Genomic DNA, 20,520 nt, shown 5'->3' on the forward strand with positions numbered 1-20,520 from the left:
TTTTCGGATTTCTTTAAGAGTAGTATTTATATTATTTCTTTTTTTGTGTAACTTGTTGGTTTTTATTTGTTTTATATTTTCATTTTAAAAGTTTTTCGTGAGTTTTATGGATTATAATCCCTATGAACTTCACGATATTCACTGTGCGCAAGTGTCGTGTTTAATTTGTTTTTAGGATTTTTTGCGTTCGTGAGTTTTTTACGAGCTGTAGATAAAAGAAATTTTATCTTTCTCTACGTGGAATCGATCGAAATATACTGCATAAAGAACTCCGTAAGAAAAAAAAAATAGAGGTCGACACCATATATCTGTTTCTTTTTTTGTAATTTATTGTTTTTATAGGTAAAGATAAGCTGTGTGCTTTTCTCTTGTTTTTTTTTTGCTGCACTTTATGTGAGGTTATAGTGGGTTCCCTTTGCTTAGGGGAAGATATTTCTTTGTGAACGTTTCAAAGTGAATGTAAGTAGTGTGTGAGTTTATCATGAGTCTTTTGAGTATCCTTACCCCTGCGGAAAGGCGTTTTTTTGATGAGGCCTTACAACGTGCTTTGGCGAAACGGGCATTAGAAAAAGCGAAGGAATCTGCACCGCAAGAGCCCAATGAGCAGCAACAACATTATTATTGTGATCAGGAACAATTACAACCACAAGAACAGCAACATTCTGTTCCTCGATATGATCGGTTTTGTGACAACTCTACAAAACCATCTGATATACTTGCACGTTATTCTGAGTTGTCACGGCAGGAATATGATTTATGGGATCGTGTGGAGCGCAGTCTTGAATTTCCTTTTGTCTACCGTTCTGAAGCCAGCAAAAATCTTTGCTATAAGATGTTGCGTCGTGTTCCTCTTTTGCGGACCCTTAATGAAGGAGATTTAGAAGTTATTAGTTCGCATATAGAGGTTTTTCGTATTGGTGGTACAGAGATGCTGGCAGGAAAACCTCCTTTTCCAGATGTTAATTCCCGCTTTTCCTTGCAATTATTGACAACAAAGTCTCAGAGTCAGTTTGATGACAATGACGTTGCTTCTGGTGTTACGGCCGATCCCCCTATTGTTCCGGGGGCTAAGGTGCACCATGAGCCTCGGGACAGTATCAACAGTAGCAACAGCAAAATAGCGATGGGAAATCGTATATTTATTCTTCTTCGTGGACGTGTGGTATTGCGTATTCCATCTTTACAGAGTGCTATAGACGCTTTTGTTGAGCCTTATGAGGTGTTTGCTTTACCTCTGATAATGGAAGCTTTACCTGATGGATCATGGTATGAAACAGATGGAGATTGTATGCTGATTAGTCTCACGTGTAATGTAGATCTTTCGCTAGATCGTGTGATTGGAAGACTAGAGAAAAATGTTATTGAATCACGAGTCTCTTTTCTTCAGCGGCAACTACGCGTTAAGGTGTTTACCCATTGGACACCGGAACAATATGAAGCATGTGCGCGTGCACTTGTTCCATTGCGTGTCTCTTGGCGACAAGTAGTAGTAGAGCAAGGAATGGAATCTGATGCGATGTATTTTATTTATGAAGGGCAGTGTGTGGTTGTACGTGATGTTCCACTTCACCGTCAACAAAAGGAACAAGCCAAACCTCATACAAAACATATGTATCATCAACAGTATATGTCGACCAGTTCCCCCAAAACACCTGCGTCAAGCTCTCGACGGAGGTCACCACAGAAACAGAGTGATACAAATAATGGGAAGATGACATCTCATTTAGCAAAATTACAATCAACCGGTGCAACATCTCCTCTTGTAAAAACTATGGAAGTTGTGACTTTGCGAGAAGGTGAGTTCTTTGGGGAACTAGGTCTTTTGAATCACCAGGTGGATTGGAAACCGGACGTTGACACTATATGGTCTAAAGACTACTGGCAAAAAACACTTGATAGAGCTCTGCGTGCACCAGTTGATTTTAGTTCACTTGAGGGTGATCTCTCATGGCGTTCCAAAAAACAAGGAAAGAACAATTCTAACAATCACAATGATGGTGATTCCGAGAACACTAATAATAATGGTGTTTTTCCGCCTGTTCCATTGCCTCGACAGGCTACTGTGTACACGAAGTCTCCGTGTGTTTTCTTTATGCTATCAAATGACCACTGTCGTCGATTATTTGGTGACCGTGAGTACGCACAGTTAAAGGAGTTTGCGAAGGGATATCCCTCATGTGAAGACATAGAAGAGCAGTACGAACGGCAACGTAGGTGGTCCAACTACCGGAAAACACTGGTAAACGCTGTGATGAAGGACTCGAGTAGTGCTAAACGAAAGATACCCAAGTTACCACCTCTTCAGTTCCACTGATTTTCTCTCTTTCTTTTTTTCCTGTGGCTTTGACAGCCGAAGATTGAATGTAGACAAACATTGCATGTTTTTTTTTTCAGATATATTTCTCGTATTTTCTTTTTTTTTTTTGATGTGTTGAAACAGTACTTGGTCAAAATGGAATGTAATCTGGTGTATTTTTTTTTATTTACTTTTCTTGCCGCTTATTTGCTCTTGACAATATCATCTCATTTCATCTCTTTCTTTCTTTTCTTTTTATGGAGAAATTTCCTTGACGAGTGATATAATGTTAGATGAGGTCTCGCTACGGGAGTTTTACGAGTTTGTGTACCCTGTTGATCTCGTAACGCAATGGCTTTCCTATGACTTATCTGCATGGGGAAAAATTTATGGTGATACCGATGTTGGTTCTGCTAAACTTATTCCTGTTTCTTCACCCTCAGAGAATGTTGTGACGAAGGAGCAGAGAAATGTTGCTGCTGAGAACTATCTTGCACGTCGAGAATTTTGTTTTACACTTCTTGGAGATATTTTTACGCGTTTTCGAAGTTATTGTAGTGCAACAGAACTCCGTCGTGAACTTATTCGTTGTTACCCAGAGAAAATTGATGTTGGTGCAGTTTATACTATTCGTCCAAACCAAAAACAGAGCGCGACTAGTATTCTTCCAGTAGAACGTGAACTGGTGTTTGATATTGATATGAGTGATTATGACAGTGTACGCTCTTGTTGTAGTGGGAAATCTATATGCCGATATTGCTGGACTTGGATGGCATGTGCAGCTAATGTATTGCGAAGTGTTTTAGAGGAAGATTTTGGATTTCGATATATATTACCTGTTTTTTCTGGTCGTCGTGGAATTCATTTATGGGTATGTGATAAACGTGCTTGCAAGATGCACGATGATGAACGTACCGCGTTGGTAGGATATTTAACCGTTGTAACTCCCAAAGCATCTCGTCATGCTGTTGTAGCTGATTTTGTTAATGGTAGACCCATTCACCCTACTATTCGTCGTGTACAACTGGATGTTATTGATCCGGCATTCACGGAACTATTCCTACAATCATCACCAGATAATCCCAACAGTGTACTACATCCAAAAGGTGCTAGCGTCGTCTATGGCGCAATGGTTTCTGCATTAAAAATGGGTTCTCGTCGTGATGTAGAACAGCGTTTTCTGCAGAATGTTCCTTTCGAAGAGGGAAATGTGCTGGATTGGGGTTATGTTATGCGCGTTCTCGGTGATGCGGCGGCTAATGTTACTGCGGCTGCACAGATTATTCTGATGTATCCACGCCTGGATGAACATGTCAGTACACGGCGTGATCATCTTTTGAAATTGCCTTTCTGTGTACATCCCGGTACATCTTCGTTATGTTGTCCACTCGAGTGGGATGATATTCCAACTTTTGATCCCGTTCTAGACGCCCCCAAACTGCAGGATATGCTTTTGCACCGTCATATGGATACAAAATGGCTCTTACCACTTCAACGTATGCTGGTAGAAATGAGTAGGGACTCTGAAGAAGAGCGATAACAGAAGGAATTCTCTTTTTCTTATTTTTTTCGGTATTTATCCTTTAATACACATTGTTTTTTTTTTGATTTTGTGTTTTGAGTATGCGCTCATGCACACGTACACGCACCAAAAAAGAAAAAAGTACAACGTTAGATTTTTCGCATAGAATCAAGAATGACGCCATAAACAGTAAAAAGAAAAAGAAGAGTAGCTATTCTGTTTATTAGCCAAAAAAAAAAAAAAAAATAGAGAAAAAAAACTTTTAGCCTAAAGAATCTCAGTAACGCAATAACTGTCTTACTATGGTAGGATATTCCTTTATTATTTTGTAAATTGCTTGTTTTTTCATTTTTTATTATTTTTTTGCTTTTTGGATGCATATATATATATATACATGTAATTTTTTTTCTTTAATCTATTTTAACGGTGTTAGAATTACCACAATTGTCGGTAGGAACTTTACGCGTAGGGTCTAGGAAGGATAGTATCGAATGTTTGCGTTTGTTCCACCCGCCAAGGTTGCCCGGACGCAGCGATCTCCACTGAGTAGCATGGAAGAGTCAGTGGAAACAAGTCAGTTGACTGCACCAATGGTAGCAGCAGCCGATCCGTTTGTGTTTATGGGTTCAGAACGTGTGAGACCTACATCGATTGCTGAGGCGGAAATTCGTGTGGGAGGTGTGGTTATTCGTCCATCTGTATTTCTATCTGGAATTGGCGAACATAGCTGTTGGATAGTGGATGAGAATACGCGTCTTTTACGTGTGTGGAATATGCACAAGCCTTTTTGGCAACGCAGTGCCCCACGTATGGCACAAATTCCTACATTTACAAGAGATGAAGGATTACCACTATTTGTTGCCGAGCTTGGCCCTTATGAAGAATCACTGGCATTCTGTACAGATTATGGTGCCGTATCAAGTCTTGATCACTCTGTTGAGTTTCAGTTTGACTGTGAGGATGATAACATTATTGTTTCATCCTTCGCCTGCAAACGGGAGGAAGAGGCTATGCTTACAGCTGTGGGAACTACATCAGGTTTAGTACTTGTTGCGGTTAAGACAGGTGGTGAACGTATTGTTCTTGAATTTGATCGTACTGATCTTGGTGTAACAGTTCAAACCTCACCAATGTCACTTTCATCATCTCTTGGATCCTGGTGGCGTTCATGGCTTCCAGGTCTATCATCAGGGAAAAAAAACAATACTGCTTCTCTTAACTACAGTAACAGCTCTCTCTTGGGTAGTGAATATAGTTATAAGGGCAGTAATACATTGGATGCGGCTGCTCAACATGAATTCACATTATTGAAGTTTCGTGCTGAAAAACCCACTCAACTCTGGGCTGTAAGCGGTGCATCAGAGGTATTCTTATTGGATTTTGGTTCACTCCACCGACGACGTTCCAATGACACTCTTATTCGTGCTAAATGGGGTATTAATCTTTCTTCAGTTCTACAACGTCAAGGACGTGTAGTGGCTTTTGATGAGACGACAACACAGTTGTGCTGTTTGGTATATCTAATGCCATGCGGTGGAAATGAAGCAAGTTTAGAACTTGTGATGATGGATGTGAAGAATGGTACAGTAAGACAAACTTTAAGTATGCAATCTATTGGTTCTTTGGCACGTACAGTAGCAGAAACTCCTCTACACCATACTAAAGTTTACATTGATGAAACTCGACAAGTGATAACTGTACTTTCTGGACATTACTGCGTTCGTATAAATAAAAATGTAAGTGTACGTAACCCATGTTCCAGTGAAGATGTTCATATATTGCGGGGGATTGAATGCCCACTTGGTAGCTCCTTACTAAAAGATGGTAGAATTGTGACAATAGATATTACTGGACCGATAGAGTCTGTTATCAGTGCAGATGAGGTGATGATAGATGCTGCCGCTACTTCTACCAATAATAATAATAATAATAATAATAATAATAGTAATAATAATAATAGTGAGCATCAAAAATCAATTGAAGCATGTCGTATGTCACACTTTACAGGTAGGCGTGAAAATATGGCAAATTTAACCAGAAATATAAATAGTGTTTTATATGCATTGCGTATTGACGCTAGAGTATCAATTGATGCGGCTGTATTAGAAGCCAGCGAAGCTATTTGTTCATGCCAGAGACCACATGAAGGTAATTGGGCACGAGCAGATCTTAATGTGGAAGATGATAATATGGTTGCTCATGTGACACATAGTCTCGTTCATCGTCAACAGGAACATCGACGATTTCTTTTAACTGTACTTTTACATGATGAGATTGAACCATCCCTTCAGGCACAGACAATTGCGCAGCTACTTTCAATGCAGGAAGCTTTGCTCGCTATGGTTGCTATTAGGCGTCTTCAGAATGATAGTTCTTACCCACTTTCCCTTACAACTATTGCTAATACAACAGCAAATACTACTACTACTACTAATAGTAATAATATTACAGGTATAGAAATTGACGTTTTGACACCTCTTTATCGTCAAACACCTGTGAGTTTACAAGGAGGAGGTGGAATTTCAACGGTAAATGATTATATTCATCTGGCACGAAGCTCTTTTGAACGTGAAAAATGTCAGCAATTACTACGTGAAGCCGTTATTCGAGTTGCTGATATTGTTCGAATTAAGTGTACAGATGTAAACTCAGTAAATGCTCTAGGTACAGCGGCAGAAATTGTTTTTGGAGAACCAGGTCGACTCTGTACGTTGTTACAAGTACTTGTAGAACACCTTATTGAGACGCAGCGCAGTGTATTACTGGATCATCGCACAAAATTTGATGAAGCAATGGCTGTAGCTACTATTTTTCTCCTTATTGCTCGTGCAATTGATGAGTCACGTGAAGATATGGCAAAATTTTACACTGTACCAGATACTGTTTCTTCTATGTTGTGGACGAGTTCAGAGATGGAACATTATGGGATTCAGTTACAAATGGCAAGTGCATGTACAACCTTATCTAACGCATTGGCTGAGGTTGCTGCTACAAGCAATAATACTGTCAATAACACTGTCACTACCACAATGGTACCTAGCCAGAATTCTGAAAAGGCTATTCCTTCAACATGGACTGTTCCATTAGTAGATCAACTACGTTTATTGGATCTTATTGCATTGGTGATGCACTTTTCATTCCGAACTCATTCACAGGGTGGTTCTTTATTTTACTCTGATGCGATACGCTGCACATTATTCCGAGAACCCTTTTTACGTGAACCATTGGGTTATCCATTTGGAGCTCCTAAACCCGCTTCAGATGGGACGCTTGGCGCGGCAGTACTACATTTGTGTCAGGAACTAGCATTGGAATTTACTGCAGGTGACATTCTTGTTGCTATTTGCCTTGCCGAACCTGTGGAAAATCCACTACAAGACACGCGAAAGTACAATCAGCTTGCAATCTTCTGCGAGCGTAACCCTGCCATGTATGACATTGCACTCCATTCTCTCCTCTCCCAACGTCGTGAGTGGGAGCTGCAGTTATTACCAGAGTTATTACCAACATACCCGTCGGCGGGAGTGGCGCGTGATGCGTTTCTGCTACGAGCGGCCCCGCATCTCGCGTGGCTGGTGGTCCCTGACGCCTTTGAGTCTCTTCTCACAGATGGACTGCGGCCTCCCGCCGCCTTTTCCCCACTCTCCGCCAAAGCCACAGAATCCAATAGCAACAACAACAACAGTAACACGACCAGCAGTGCCGGTGGTGCCCCCTTTGCGTACGGCGGAGATCCCGCGGCCCACCGCTCCCGCTGCGTGGCCCTCGCACGACTCGCGTGGGTGGCGGGGGGCGACGCCGCCAGTCGTTCGTCCGCCGTCCGCCGCCTGAAACTCGACGCGGCCCTCGTCGCTGCGCAGCGGGCTTGGCTTCTCCCCGACACCCGCGATGTTGTGCTCGGCGCCGCGGAGGCCGTGCAGCGTCTACTGCGACTGGAGAAACCCGCAGCGTGGGCAGACGCCGCCCGCATCACGTGTCACGTGGATGATCAGCTCCGCAGTGATCTCATGACGCAGATTGTACGTCGCGCCAAGCAGCACGACGGGGACACCTTCAGTGAAATTCTCCGCAATGGCGCAAGTGAACTGGAAGTGGCACGTGCGCTGGAGACAACCGCCATGGGGCTCGTCCTCCTTGCTGCTACGGAGCTGCAATGCACCTCACTCTTTGCTGCTGCCTGGACAAATGTTCTAGATGCAAAGGAGCAGCAGCTACTGTCATCATGGCTCCAGTTTAGAGCTGCAGGACTGGTGTCATAATGTGTACTTGGAAAGAATAGAAATAATATCCGTCGCTGTTTTTTTTTTTTTGCTTTTTTTTTCATTTTTCAAATTTGGTGTCCTCATCTGGTCTTATGGGGATGACGTGTTTGACTGTGGTGGGGATTTCTTTGTTTTTTATTATTATTCTACCAGTAAAGCATGGAATCACAAAAAGTAAAAAAAAAGCCAAGGACAACACTCGGTGGTAATAAGATGACAGAAGAAGAATGAAAAAATAACAACAAACAACAACGGCAAGGATAGAAGAACGAAAAAAAAGAGTTTCGATGCTAGATTGGTGAAGATCTAAAAGAAAAATGAAACATGAAAAACAAAAAAAAACTGTAGAAAAGGAGATAAATTGTGTTTACTCGCTTACGTCTTAAGAAAAAGAAGAAAGAAAAACGACAGAAGGATGCAAAGAAAGAAAAAAATATGTTAAGAGGCATTAAGGATACATTTAGTATACCTTATTAATTGTCAATGAATCGAGTTAATGTGAGGGTGTTTTTCTTTGTTTCTTTTTTTATCTTTTTTTTGTTTTGCTGTTTTTTTTATTATTTCTTTTTATGTGAGCCTTGATTGTTGCTGCAGAAGACTTAGCCATTGAGACGCAGCCAGATCAAAGTAGAGTGGTAAAGAGGACTAAGTGAAAAGGGGTATTTCTTTCATTTACGGAAGTAAGGAAGGAGAAAAAAAAAACCAAGCAGAAAAGGGTAATATTCAGATATTCTTAGAGTACAAGGAAGTAGATATGTGTAATAGTTCAACACCTACTCTTCCTAAAGAATGGCTCTCTACATCGTTCATGGAATTCAAAAGGCAGCAGGCATCGCTACTCTTCATTGTATGGGATGAAGAAGATAGTGGTCGTATTGAGTGCCGACAGCTTCGCCCTATTCTATGCGCCTTATTCCCATCAGATAGTAAAACTAGAGGAGCATCAAAAAGTACAGGTGCAGAAGAGGTGTTTACTCTACGTGAGATACGCGAGGCGTGTATTACTGCGGCAGGAGAACCCTGGTCGCCAAATCGAAGACTAACACTCAATGAGCTGCTGGCTGTTATGGAAGTTCTGTGGTCAGATGCGACACGGCGTACACGTATGGCTCGGGCGTGTCTTCGCAGTGTCTTCACTAGTTTTTTTGGTGAACAGGAGGAAGTAACAAAGGTAGCACTTATTAAAGCCAGCCAACATGTGGCAGACACCACTATTGGAGCGGGGGAGGCAATGTCTATTCTCAGCACTGCTGCCACCAATGATACATGCAGCACACTAAACTTTGATCGATTCTGTGAGCTTTTGCTTCCTACCTTGACCCGCTGATGATCTGCTGATTATGTCTATCTTAATCTTATTTATGTGAATACATGCTAGTATATGTATATAATGTGAATTAAGATTATTTTTATACGTATACACAACAACATGTGTAGTAGTAGATATTCTGGCAAATATCATCACTATTTTTTTGTATTTACGTTCATGTGTCGTTGTATAATATAAATATATTTATTCATCTCTCTTTCTTTCTGTGTGTGTCTGTATTTGTACGTGTATGTGTAGAAAGATAAGTATGATCTTTTAGATAACTCAAGGTACCAATATGTCTCTTTGTTTCGTCGTTTTGGTGGATATTGTAACATTTCCTTCCTTACACATAGGTAAGTGTATCTATATGTTTGCATATCCAATAAACATCTATGAATATGATATACAAGTTTTTAAAAAAGAAGTGACCATTTTTCTGCGTATATATATTTTTTTTCTTCCTTTTTTTTCTTTGTTTTGAAAATTGGTTTCCTAGTTTTTAGCTCTTTTTTTATATACACAAAAAACTGGAAGTTTTTTTTTTGCTTTACTCTAACAACTATACAACATAGGTCTTTGCTTAGCCAGTTCTCTATTTCTCTCTTTGGCTCTCATTGTGCTCATCTCAGAGATACAAATTGAGGAAAAGTAACTGGGGCAATACAATAAATTACCTTCCCTCCTCAACTAAAGAAAAAAAAAAAAGAAGTGAATAAAAAAAAACTTTATATATGTTTATTTCTTTTTTACATTAAATAGGTGTTTACAATATGTCTTCTCGTGCAGAGCTACCATCCTTGCGGCAGCCGTGCGCTGATGACTCACTGAGCACACCGTGGTCTATACACGTACATCGCCATAGGGACTTCACGCGGGATGCCTTACCACGACTCTCAGCCGCAGGAAAGTCCACTTCAGCCTTTGTCAATCGCCGTGCGTATGGGGCGCAGGTACCAGAAAGTAGCGCTTCCGTCGACCCAAGTGACGTTGATCAAGCTCCACGTGTGAAGGAAAAAATACGTCGACTCTTGATACTGCAGCGTAAAAAACATAAAGAATTGATCAAATTCGAGGATGATGGTTTTAAAAATATACTACGTCAGGCAGAACACAGTGTAGAAAGTATATCTGCATTTATGGAATTTCGACGCAAGAAGGAGGAGGCTGAGGAACGTCACCGCAAGTTGATATTACCATGGATTGTAGAGGGTTTTTCTCACAGAATTGAGCGTCTCATTCAGGCAGAAGAAGAACATCGCCAAGAGATAATAGAAAATGAACGCCGTATTCGAAAGGCCAGACGACGTTTTGAATGGGCAGCAGGGGCAAAAATGCGGTTTGAACGTGCGATGGAGGCGTTGTTTCGTGCGGAGGAATCTCGTCGACAATTTATTCAACGTGCAGAGATGCGTGAAGCACAGAGTATACTACCTCTTCGACCCTTTGTAGTTGTTTTTGAAGGCTTAGGTGTGTTGGGTCAGTGTCCATTCGTATCTGTGCGCGATTGCCCGTTTTATTGCCGTGGTGAGGGTGTGCGAAACCCACATTATGCGTTTAGCAAAAGTGGAACACTAGAGCCTGTGGCAGCAGTAGGTCTTGCTATCCTATGAAAGTGGAGGAAAGAGATATGTGAACGGATGTACACTTACGTTCATTCACACATACAAGGACAGATGGAACCAAATATATAAAGTAAATTATTTTATTTATTGGATTTTTGCTATTTCATACAAATGTAAAGTTTCTATAATTCTTTTTTATTTACTTGGAACTTCTTTTTTTCATTATTATTTTCTTTGCTTAGCTATCCCTGAATCTTTCTCTGTACTTGATTTTTTTTTTTGTTTCTTTCCTAATCCTTATGGAACATTACTGTCTTGCCGCCAATTTTTACAAATGCTTTTCCTCTGTTTTCTTTTCTTTATTATATATATATATATATATATATATATATATATATATATATACATATTAGACACACGTACGCACTGAGGTTGTGTATAGATGTATACCTCTAACACGACTCCATCGGTGGACGATGAGGATGCCGAACTCGCCGCGGAGGTGCACGAGTACCTTCACATCATCACAAATATGCAAAAAGAGGCAAAAGAGCGGCAACGGGAAATTGCGGCACTGCGAGAACAGGCGGCAGCGGCGAGAGGCGAAGTGGAGAAGTGGCATATGGAACGCAGTGCGGCGGCGGCACGACTGGCACACACTGGCGCGAATGTATTATTGCTGCAGGTGGAGCTGCAGACACTTTGTCATCAACAGCAGGAGGCGGAGTTGGCGGTATTGCGATTGCGAAAACAAAAGACACAATGGGAGGCGATTTTGCCATCTTGCATTCCATCTAATATAAAACACAACTCACCTGATTCCAGTTTAGATAACCGTAAGGATGACTTGAGTTGTTTTTCGCTGGATTGTGTCTCTGTGAAGATGCCTCCGCCTGTAGTGTGGGCACTGCGTCTCTGGCGTCAGCTACCACAATCTGAAAGATATCTGCAGGAGTTAAATGCCGTTGTGGCGGAACTCTTTACACAATTGCAGGAAGATGTGAAAATAACACCATCTTGTTCTTCTATGGGGTGTTTTTTGCAACTACTGCCAGGGTTAAATGATACGGAAAGGGCTCTTCTCTCCCTTTTGACGTTTCCCTTCTCTGAGAAGAAGGATGCACAGACTAAACTGCATTGACAGAAAACAGCAACATATAAATACCTATTTATGTGGCTGCATCTTTGCTTGTTATATGATTTTCTTTTTATCCCAATTTATTATCATTTTATCATTTTTATTTTTTTTTTTGATGTCTAAAGACGTACAGAGTAGTATAATAACCTTATGCCCGTAATAAAGACAAAAAAAAACTACCGACAGCAACAATAATTGTAAACAATATGTGTTTGCATGTTGATAAAAAGTGGTGTATATCCTGATACTTTAAACTTTTTGCTAAAGGATTTTTTTCTTATCTTTTTTATTTTTACTTGAAAGAACACACGTAGAAGAGCCGCTTCAAAGTGGAAGTGAAGGGAAAGGCTAATCACGTGTGAGATTATATATACGTATATATATATATATATATATATATATATATATATATATATAATCTTTTTTCTCTTTGTTTTTGTGCTTGTGTTTGCGTGCACGTTGTTCTCTTGTAACCCAACAAAGGCAAATCAAATACAATACCAAATAAAAAAATAAATACAGCTTCCTTGCATAGCAAAAAGTAGTATTAACTCTACAAAAGGAAACCCAGAGGTGCAAACAAAAAGATCAACAACAACAACAAAGCAAAAAAAAAAAAAGAACCCTGATAGCAGAGAACACACATCCAGTACGTAAACCGCGGGGTACAGAGCGATAATGCCGGCCCAAACCCTCGGTGGTCGTGGTCTCTCTGCTGTAATGCTGGAGCGAATTAAGTCTGAAACATTATTACTGCACCGTCCCCCGTCACTCGCAGTAGTGATGGTTGGAGATCGACAGGACTCACGGCGTTATGTGGCGATGAAACAGCGAGCGGCCGAACGTTGTGGTATTCGTTTTTATCTCCACAAACTTCCCGCATCTGTGCAGCAGCAGCAATTACACCGGGAACTGCAGTGGATTTGCCGCGATAATTCCATTGATGGTGTACTCCTGCAACTACCGCTACCACCCCACCTCCGTGTACGACCAGCGCTCTTGTGTATTCACCCACACAAAGACGTGGATGGACTCCACCCACTTAACGCGGGGAATCTCTTTCTACACGAAAACCCTATTTACGCCGGTGCTATTCAACGTGATTTCTCTACAGCCAAAGCAGAGGCGTTGGTCTCCCGTCATTTAGTGGAGGGAGGGTACTTTGTGCCGTGTACGGCAATGGCAGTACGTGCACTGCTTTTTTCGTATCTTAACAGGACTGTTATATCGACAGAAGGAACAGAAACTGTAGAACCAGAGCAACAATCACCTGCGGCACAAAAGCGAAATCTACATGCTGTGATTATTAATAAGAGTATGGTTGTTGGTGTCCCTGCAGCGGCTTTGCTACAAAGAGAAGATAACATTATAGTAACTCTATGTAATCGCAACAATGATCTTGACGCAATAAGGGAAGTGACTCGACATGCTGATGTTCTCGTGACAGCAATCGGTATTCCACGAGTAGTAACAGGAGATTTTGTAAAACCAGGTGCTGTGGTAATTGATGTTGCCATAAACGAGGATGATAGTAGCAATGTTAGTAACAATGATACTCTTTGTAAATCTCGACGTCTCTGCGGTGATGTTGACGTAATATCTGTTGGAGAAAAGGCGGCAGCATTGACACCTGTACCGGGCGGTGTCGGTCCACTAACAGTAGCTTACTTAATGCAGAATACACTTAAGGCGTATCATTTAGCACAACAGAATAATAGTATCTTTTCATCCTTCGTTTCAATGCATGGAGGAAACTCACAGGGAAATATTACTGTTGCTACGGATGAGGCGTCTAGCTCCTCTTTATCTTTGATGAAAGGGGATGAACATTTTGCAGAAAGTAGTATCAACAATAACAGTGGCAACGCTAATGAGGATAATGACGAGGGTAGTGATAGTAGTTTTGGTGTTTGTTAAGTGTTTTGCACACAGCATATATTTGAGAGATGTGTATTTAATTCTAGTTAAAGTAACCGCGGGAAGCAAAAAAAAAAAACAACAGGAGTATATCGTTACCGCCCTTTTCGCCCAAATTATCTTCCTCTTCTCCCACCCAAAGAAGAAAAAAATAAAGAAAACAAAAAAAAAGCAAAACTCTTATACTGTGTGTTTTACTTTTTTATTGTTTTCTATGTTTTTTTTTTCACTTCCTCTTGTGGATATTCCTTAATTTTATTCATTTATTTGAGTGTATGGAATTGGGAAAATAGGAGAAAGGATAAAATGTGTAGTAATGATGTATAGCGTTGAGCTCTGTTTCTATTATATTTTGTTTTATAGCTCCATATTTTTCATACTCTCTGAGAACGTAACGTTTTTTTTTTTCTTTAATCTTTTGAATCTTTTGAACTCTTTTTTTTCTCTTTCCTTTTTCGTATCTTTTGCCTTCTGTGGTAATGAGTATAAAAAATAATCAGCTGCAGCATCAAGTGCTGTGATCGCAAAAAAAAAAAAAAAAATGAGTTGCACGCATCAAGAAAAGGATGGGATCATGTGTTCTGTGGTAATGGGTGGTGGATTCCCGGTTCTGATATTGCGTCAGTTAAGCGTAAATTAAATAAAAGCAATGAAGAAGTGAAGAAATAAATAAGTCCTAGAGTTAGATGTAATGGGGAAAAAAGGAAAAGAAGAGAAAATAAATTGCCTTAGTTTAGTTATTATACATATTTCAATGATAGATTGATGTACAGACACGGAGATGAGATGTGATGGGATTTGTGGAGAAGAAATGAGTTTCTTTTTTTTTTCTCTATCTTTCCTTCTCTTTCACTGTGTCTGTGTCCCTTGCCTTGTTTATCGCTGTTCACGTATATAACTTTCTATTATTCCCATCATCGACTCTATCATATTCTTTCTTTAACACATGTACCCAAGTAATATCTAATTATACATATACATATACATTATTTCCCCCCTTTTTTGTCTGTTCTCTTTGTTTTTTTCGTTTTTTTTTATTTCTATGTTTTTATTCCCACAAGTCGCCACACTCGTACCGTCACGACGGTCGGGTTGAGGGGGAGAGGCTTCTGTCGTCCCTCTCACACGCTTTACTGGACAATAACAACAGCAGCGGCTGGCTATCTTGTTAACAGTGCTGGGTACAGTATTTGTTTCGCACTTCGACCAGCGGCGGGGAGAGAGAACAGCAGGGAAAGGAAGACGAAGACTGTGGGGATTGGAGGGGAGGCTCACGTGCCATTTTTCTACACTTACGCTTCTGTCGCCGGATTTGTGTGGGGTTCATTCATACACAAGAACCGGGAAGAGGTATTAACAGAAAAAAGGAAGAGAAGGGAAAGAGAAAAAAAACAACAACGACAACAAGAATAACCAAGCGTTAAACACGCAGCCCAAAAAAAAAGGAAATAAATAAACGTTTCACGAACCCAGACATCATCATAGTTTCACACACACAAACAACAGCAAAAAAAAAAGGCAAGAGACCCCAGTGTAAGCGGACAGGGAAAAGAATTTTTTCTTCTACTATCCTCATCTAGTTTGTTTCTTTCTGTTTGTCTGCCGTTGTTTTTTTTTTGTGTTCTGGTCTGCTCTTTTTTCAAAGCAAAGTGGCAGAGGTATAGCCTACTGGTGCAAGCGAAACAAAAAGATAAGTTGGTGTGAAATCTTTTTTTTTCCAGTTAAATTAGTTTATATATATTGACATATAACACGAAAAAGAGTACAAAAACGCTAAGCAAAGAATAGAAGAAACGGAGTTGTTTCACATACGAGCGCACATACTTCAGGAAGAAGTTCAAGAAAACAGAAGATTGAGCAGCATAATATTTTGCGTTGATTTCTTTCGCTTTTGTGTTTTTTTTTCTTTTTCTACAGATTTCTTTTTGGACTTCTCTTTCCGCAAAGAGATTGTAACATATTTTTAAGGAAGTTCATTGTTTTTTCTTTTCTTGGTTTATTAATTCGTGTCTGTGCGTGTGCGGTCTTTTTTTTCCCCTTTGTATCATTGTGGTTGTGTCTCTACTTGTCACTTGGGGTGGGAGAGAGATATAAAGAACTAGTGAGAGAAACGAAAAGAGAAGCACCTGCATAACATTTTTTTTTTATTGATTGCGGTTAAAAGTAAGGATAGAGGAGTGAGGTTGTGTGTGTGTTGTTTTTTTTTGTTTTTACGAGAAGAAAAAAGAAGAAAACCTCCAAGAGGTAAATATATATATATATATATTGTGTTCAAAATATTTTGAGTTTTAATCTGTATTTGTTTCCTTGTTTCTAGTACCACTACTTCGACTACTATTATTATTATGATGGAGTCTCCCACCACTACTGGGGCTATCTCCGCCTGTATGGGTTTATCCACTGGGGATAATGCATCATCACCTCTCTACACCACGCACGTTGATGCATACGATGCGGCTCTACGATTGAAGAATGGAAATCCCTCTGCGGAGAGTGTTGATGTATCTTCCACAACACAAGGAACATCACAAACACCTTCGTATACAGAGACGCAACCACAGGGACTGATAGATGTACAGGGACGACAAAAGCCATGCAACACCCATGATGATAGTGATATGAGTACAGCAGAGGGTCGAGTGGTTGGTTGTTTTTCGTATGAGCCGAAAAACAGCAGCAGAACTAGCAATGACAGCAATTGTAAAATTGATTCACTACCTGATACTTTTTCTGCTTTAGTTTCACGTTGTTGGACCTTTGGAAAGGATGAAAAACCGTGCGAAAATAATAACCGTTTAGTTCCAAAATGTCTATCCAAGGGCAATCTAGAGAATCACAATGTTTCTCAGACACGCTCTCTACGTTCAATGAACCTCGCAGATTTTAAAGGAGTAGATGATGAGGCTGTAGTGGCTCTTGATATGATGCGTGAGTGGGGTGAAAAAGAAAAGGTGGAACTTCTTCTGCGTCATCCACGACTTGAACAATTTACGGCAATGAAACCACAAACACCATTATCGGCAGTTCTCACTGGTTTTCGTACACCTGCAACTCCTAAAAGTGAGACAAGTCTGGGAGGAGGTGTATTTCCCTCCACTACAAAGTCATTAAGGGATGGCACTAACACTTCTGCTAAGATTGTTAACTGCAGTACGAAATCGTTTGAAAAAAGAACTCTAGCACGTTACTACTCCTATGACGATGTAAACTCAAGGAAAGTGGGGAATAGGGAACCTTTCTTATCTTATGGAATTGCACGTTGTTTGAGTGCTGATCAGGCAATGATGGGTCCTTCACAAGAGGATGCTTCTCTTGTGAGTATATCAGATTCGCCTCTATTTTCTAACACCAATATTAATACCACTACCACTATTACTATGACTACTCCTACTCCTACTAGTATTTCTACTACTGTTATTGCTACGGCTACGGCTACCACTGCTGTTGGTGTGTCCGATATAAAAAAGGTGGATACGGTTCAGAAACAGGTAGTGGGAGTTGAAGAAGAAGAGGAGGAAGCACTGAGTTGTGGACACTACGGTCCCTTTGATCAATTTATGGAAAACTGCAAAGTAAGACCTCGCTGGCGAGGTGGAGGCCGTGCAGACCGACGTGCTTTACGAGTAGATGATGTACTCGTGGAATGTCAATTCCTTAGTGGGGCGGATATCTTGCAGGTACTTGACGATGGAACCGAAATAAAGGGCGATGAACCCAGTAAATCTGTTATTGGCCGCGTAATTGCACTGGCAGATCGCTCACTCCGCCGACGCGCCGGGGATGAAAGTAGTGAGAATGATGATACTGGTAGCAGTGAACACCGTAATACTGATAATACTGTTAGCGATGATGATGATTGGGTATCTGCAGGGGCTATACGGCTGCAACCGCAAGAATCAGTAGGAGATGAATCTCTACCAAAGTACACTTCTGCTGTTGATGAGTTGTGTAGTGTGGTGGAACTGGGGCGCATGGCTGCGGCATGTGCGGAGCTTGCGGATTACTTGAAACCTTCTACAGCAACAGAAGTTACCACCTAACCCCACTCTCTCTCTCCCTCTATATATATATATATATATATATATATATATATATATATATATATATATTAATAAAAAGAGAGAGAGAGAGAGCGAGGGAGGGAGAGAGGAGGTGAGTGAAATAGTAGGAACCTCTTTAAATTATCCTTATACTGTTGCCATTGTTATTGTTATTGCTCCTTGTACTGCTTCATGATCACAATCACTGGGAATTGCAGACGAGAGCAAGAAAAAAAAGAATAAGGGAAATCTCAGAAGAGTTTTCTGTTCGCCTTTCCTATAACCAATGTATACCATAAGGAAAGGAAATTAGGCATGTAGTAAGGGGTTAGAAAAAAAAGGAAAAAGAATGTGGTTTGTTCTTCTTAATGCCTCTGCAAAAGGTGTGATGGTCATTTTTTTTTTTTTTCGTTCCTTTGCGGTTTAATCCTATTCGTATAGACCATGTAGTCTATGTGAAGAAAATCCCTTTACACTACCTTGATGGATGGGTTTTAATAAAGGTGGGGAATGAACATCAAGGGAGGAATTGGGAAACCAAAACTGCGCAACGATGTCTAAAACATATATACCTTTGTGTGTGTGTGTTATGAAGGACAGGTGAGAGAAAGAGGCGGTGTGAATGAAATAACTCATATAATGGTGTATGTTCGGTACAAACACAGTTTGTATGAGTGTAAGATATGAAGAGATATTTGACTGAAATATAGCTATGAAAGGGATACTAAAAAAAAGGGAAAAAAAAAGAGAAAGATGATTATTATAACGTGTTATTAACCTGTTTAACTTTGCTTGAGAGTTGTAGTGGTGTCGTATTCATCTGTTCCCACTGCATTCTTTTTTTATAGTGAAGCTTTACAGGTGTGGGAGATACGCTTATATGTGAATCTGCACATTTTATTTAATTCGTGTATTTCATTAAAAAAAAGAGAAAAAAGCTTTCCGAATTGCTTTTATTTTTGTCCTCGCCTTTTCTCCAAAAAGGCCTAACCTTAACATTAAATTGAAAGCAAAAAAAAAAAAGACTTGAGAGGTTATCTCTTATTTCGGTCATTGAATTCTTCTTCGATACTTTTGGAGACGTATGGACAGTGTATTTTTTCTTTTATGTTTCATCAGTGCTATCTTTTCTTTTATTTTTGTTCTTTATATATATATATATATATATATATATATATATATATATTTAATGTACATTTCTGTATATACGTACATTTTTCTTTTTCTTTTCGAATACGTTGAAGGTAGACTTGACTCATCCGGTTCATCAAAGGTAATAGAGGTTACAGAAATTGAATTAATAGAAGGAAAACAGAAACACAGAAACAAACAAAAAAAAAGAAAAAGAAAACCAACTAGCCTGAAACGGAAATAAGAAAGAAAGTTATAGTAGAAGATTAAGGGGAAATAATACGCATAGGAGAAGGCAAAACAAAAAAAAGTTTATCAGTTATCCATAATGCCAGGAGACAAGGAGGCTGACGTGGCGGAGTTAACGGCATACATGCCATGGTTAAAGCGTGAGGAGGCGCTAGAACTGCTGGAGAAATATGGCGGAGATGCCGAACGTGTCATCAACTTCTTGGAAGAGGTGTCGAACGGGGCCCAAGACAAACAAACACCAACACAACAACAACAATCTTCTTCTTCTTCGCCAGCAGCAACAACAGGCGATCATAAGAAGGCGGAAAAACATTTTGTCGGTGGTGGTCCCTCTTCCGGACAGGTGGTGCTTGGCGGCGAGGATGCGGTGGGGGATGTGATTGAGTCCATCTTCGAGCGGGCACGCACGCAGGCGGGCGGCGAGGATGCGGACGGCGCGCAGGCCTTCTTTGGCCGCGGTAGACGTCTCGGCTACACAACGGCGCCGAGTCCATTTATCGCCTCAACGGTGCAGCAGCATCGTGATATTGTGGTGACGGTCTACCGCAATGGATATGCGATCGATAACGGGCCGTTGCAGCCAAAGGACAGTGCGGAGGGAAAGGCATTCTTTCATGCGCTGAATACGGGTGTGGTGCCAGACAGTGTGGCGGCTATGTATCCCAATACGAATATATCCGTGCGCCTCGTTGATTCCACACAACAGGACGCACCAACAACACATGTACCGTTTGCTGGCGAGGGACGACGATTGTGCAGTACAACAACAACAACAGGAACTTCGGAGGCAACTGCAGCAGGGGCTAAACTTGGAGTAAGTGGGTCTTTCCATTTAAATGAGGATGAGGAAACTTCCAAATTGGTGATTGTGAATCTTCTTGGGGAGCGTAAGGAGTTTAAGGTAAACCCAAAACGACACACTGTGGCTGATCTTTTTGTTTTGGCAGCACAACATGCACAACCGGGTGCGTTGGCTTTCCAACTCATCGCTCGAGATATTCCACCACGGCCACTACAGGATACTTCATTAACAATTGATGCCGCCAAGTTACGGAATGCTACAGTGATGATGCGTCCGGTTTAAGATG

At 40.6% G+C, this 20,520-nt stretch overlaps 9 protein-coding genes across 9 annotated transcripts; all 9 read left to right on the forward strand.

Moving 5' to 3' along the window:
* Window positions 1–481: 481 nt before the first annotated feature.
* LSM04_005721 (uncharacterized protein) lies at window positions 482–2,314 on the forward strand (the record flags this gene model as incomplete). The annotated part of the gene is made up of 1 exon (XM_067330787.1): window positions 482–2,314. One exon carries the CDS (start codon window positions 482–484, stop codon window positions 2,312–2,314), a length of 1,833 nt encoding a protein of 610 aa, XP_067194110.1.
* Window positions 2,315–2,582: 268 nt separating this feature from the next.
* On the forward strand, window positions 2,583–3,836 carry LSM04_000315 (DNA primase; the record flags this gene model as incomplete). Its single annotated transcript, XM_067330788.1, has 1 exon — window positions 2,583–3,836. One exon carries the CDS (start codon window positions 2,583–2,585, stop codon window positions 3,834–3,836), a length of 1,254 nt encoding a protein of 417 aa, XP_067194052.1.
* A 473-nt stretch (window positions 3,837–4,309) lies between these two features.
* On the forward strand, window positions 4,310–8,077 carry LSM04_005203 (uncharacterized protein; the record flags this gene model as incomplete). Its single annotated transcript, XM_067330789.1, has 1 exon — window positions 4,310–8,077. One exon carries the CDS (start codon window positions 4,310–4,312, stop codon window positions 8,075–8,077), a length of 3,768 nt encoding a protein of 1,255 aa, XP_067194106.1.
* A 757-nt stretch (window positions 8,078–8,834) lies between these two features.
* LSM04_002137 (uncharacterized protein) lies at window positions 8,835–9,407 on the forward strand (the record flags this gene model as incomplete). The annotated part of the gene is made up of 1 exon (XM_067330790.1): window positions 8,835–9,407. The coding sequence occupies one exon, from the start codon at window positions 8,835–8,837 to the stop codon at window positions 9,405–9,407; it is 573 nt and encodes a 190-aa protein (XP_067194073.1).
* Window positions 9,408–10,162: 755 nt separating this feature from the next.
* On the forward strand, window positions 10,163–11,002 carry LSM04_004509 (uncharacterized protein; the record flags this gene model as incomplete). The annotated part of the gene is made up of 1 exon (XM_067330791.1): window positions 10,163–11,002. The coding sequence occupies one exon, from the start codon at window positions 10,163–10,165 to the stop codon at window positions 11,000–11,002; it is 840 nt and encodes a 279-aa protein (XP_067194097.1).
* A 394-nt stretch (window positions 11,003–11,396) lies between these two features.
* Window positions 11,397–12,095, forward strand: LSM04_008863 (uncharacterized protein; the record flags this gene model as incomplete). The annotated part of the gene is made up of 1 exon (XM_067330792.1): window positions 11,397–12,095. One exon carries the CDS (start codon window positions 11,397–11,399, stop codon window positions 12,093–12,095), a length of 699 nt encoding a protein of 232 aa, XP_067194132.1.
* A 675-nt stretch (window positions 12,096–12,770) lies between these two features.
* Window positions 12,771–14,009, forward strand: LSM04_006872 (Tetrahydrofolate dehydrogenase/cyclohydrolase; the record flags this gene model as incomplete). The annotated part of the gene is made up of 1 exon (XM_067330793.1): window positions 12,771–14,009. One exon carries the CDS (start codon window positions 12,771–12,773, stop codon window positions 14,007–14,009), a length of 1,239 nt encoding a protein of 412 aa, XP_067194119.1.
* Window positions 14,010–16,357: 2,348 nt separating this feature from the next.
* LSM04_001352 (uncharacterized protein) lies at window positions 16,358–18,049 on the forward strand (the record flags this gene model as incomplete). Its single annotated transcript, XM_067330794.1, has 1 exon — window positions 16,358–18,049. The coding sequence occupies one exon, from the start codon at window positions 16,358–16,360 to the stop codon at window positions 18,047–18,049; it is 1,692 nt and encodes a 563-aa protein (XP_067194062.1).
* Window positions 18,050–19,508: 1,459 nt separating this feature from the next.
* Window positions 19,509–20,516, forward strand: LSM04_000053 (SEP domain; the record flags this gene model as incomplete). The annotated part of the gene is made up of 1 exon (XM_067330796.1): window positions 19,509–20,516. One exon carries the CDS (start codon window positions 19,509–19,511, stop codon window positions 20,514–20,516), a length of 1,008 nt encoding a protein of 335 aa, XP_067194048.1.
* Window positions 20,517–20,520: the final 4 nt, after the last annotated feature.

This window comes from Trypanosoma melophagium, assembly GCF_022059095.1.
Source record: "Trypanosoma melophagium isolate St. Kilda chromosome Unknown ctg13segment2, whole genome shotgun sequence".
Lineage (NCBI taxonomy): Eukaryota > Euglenozoa > Kinetoplastea > Trypanosomatida > Trypanosomatidae > Trypanosoma > Trypanosoma melophagium.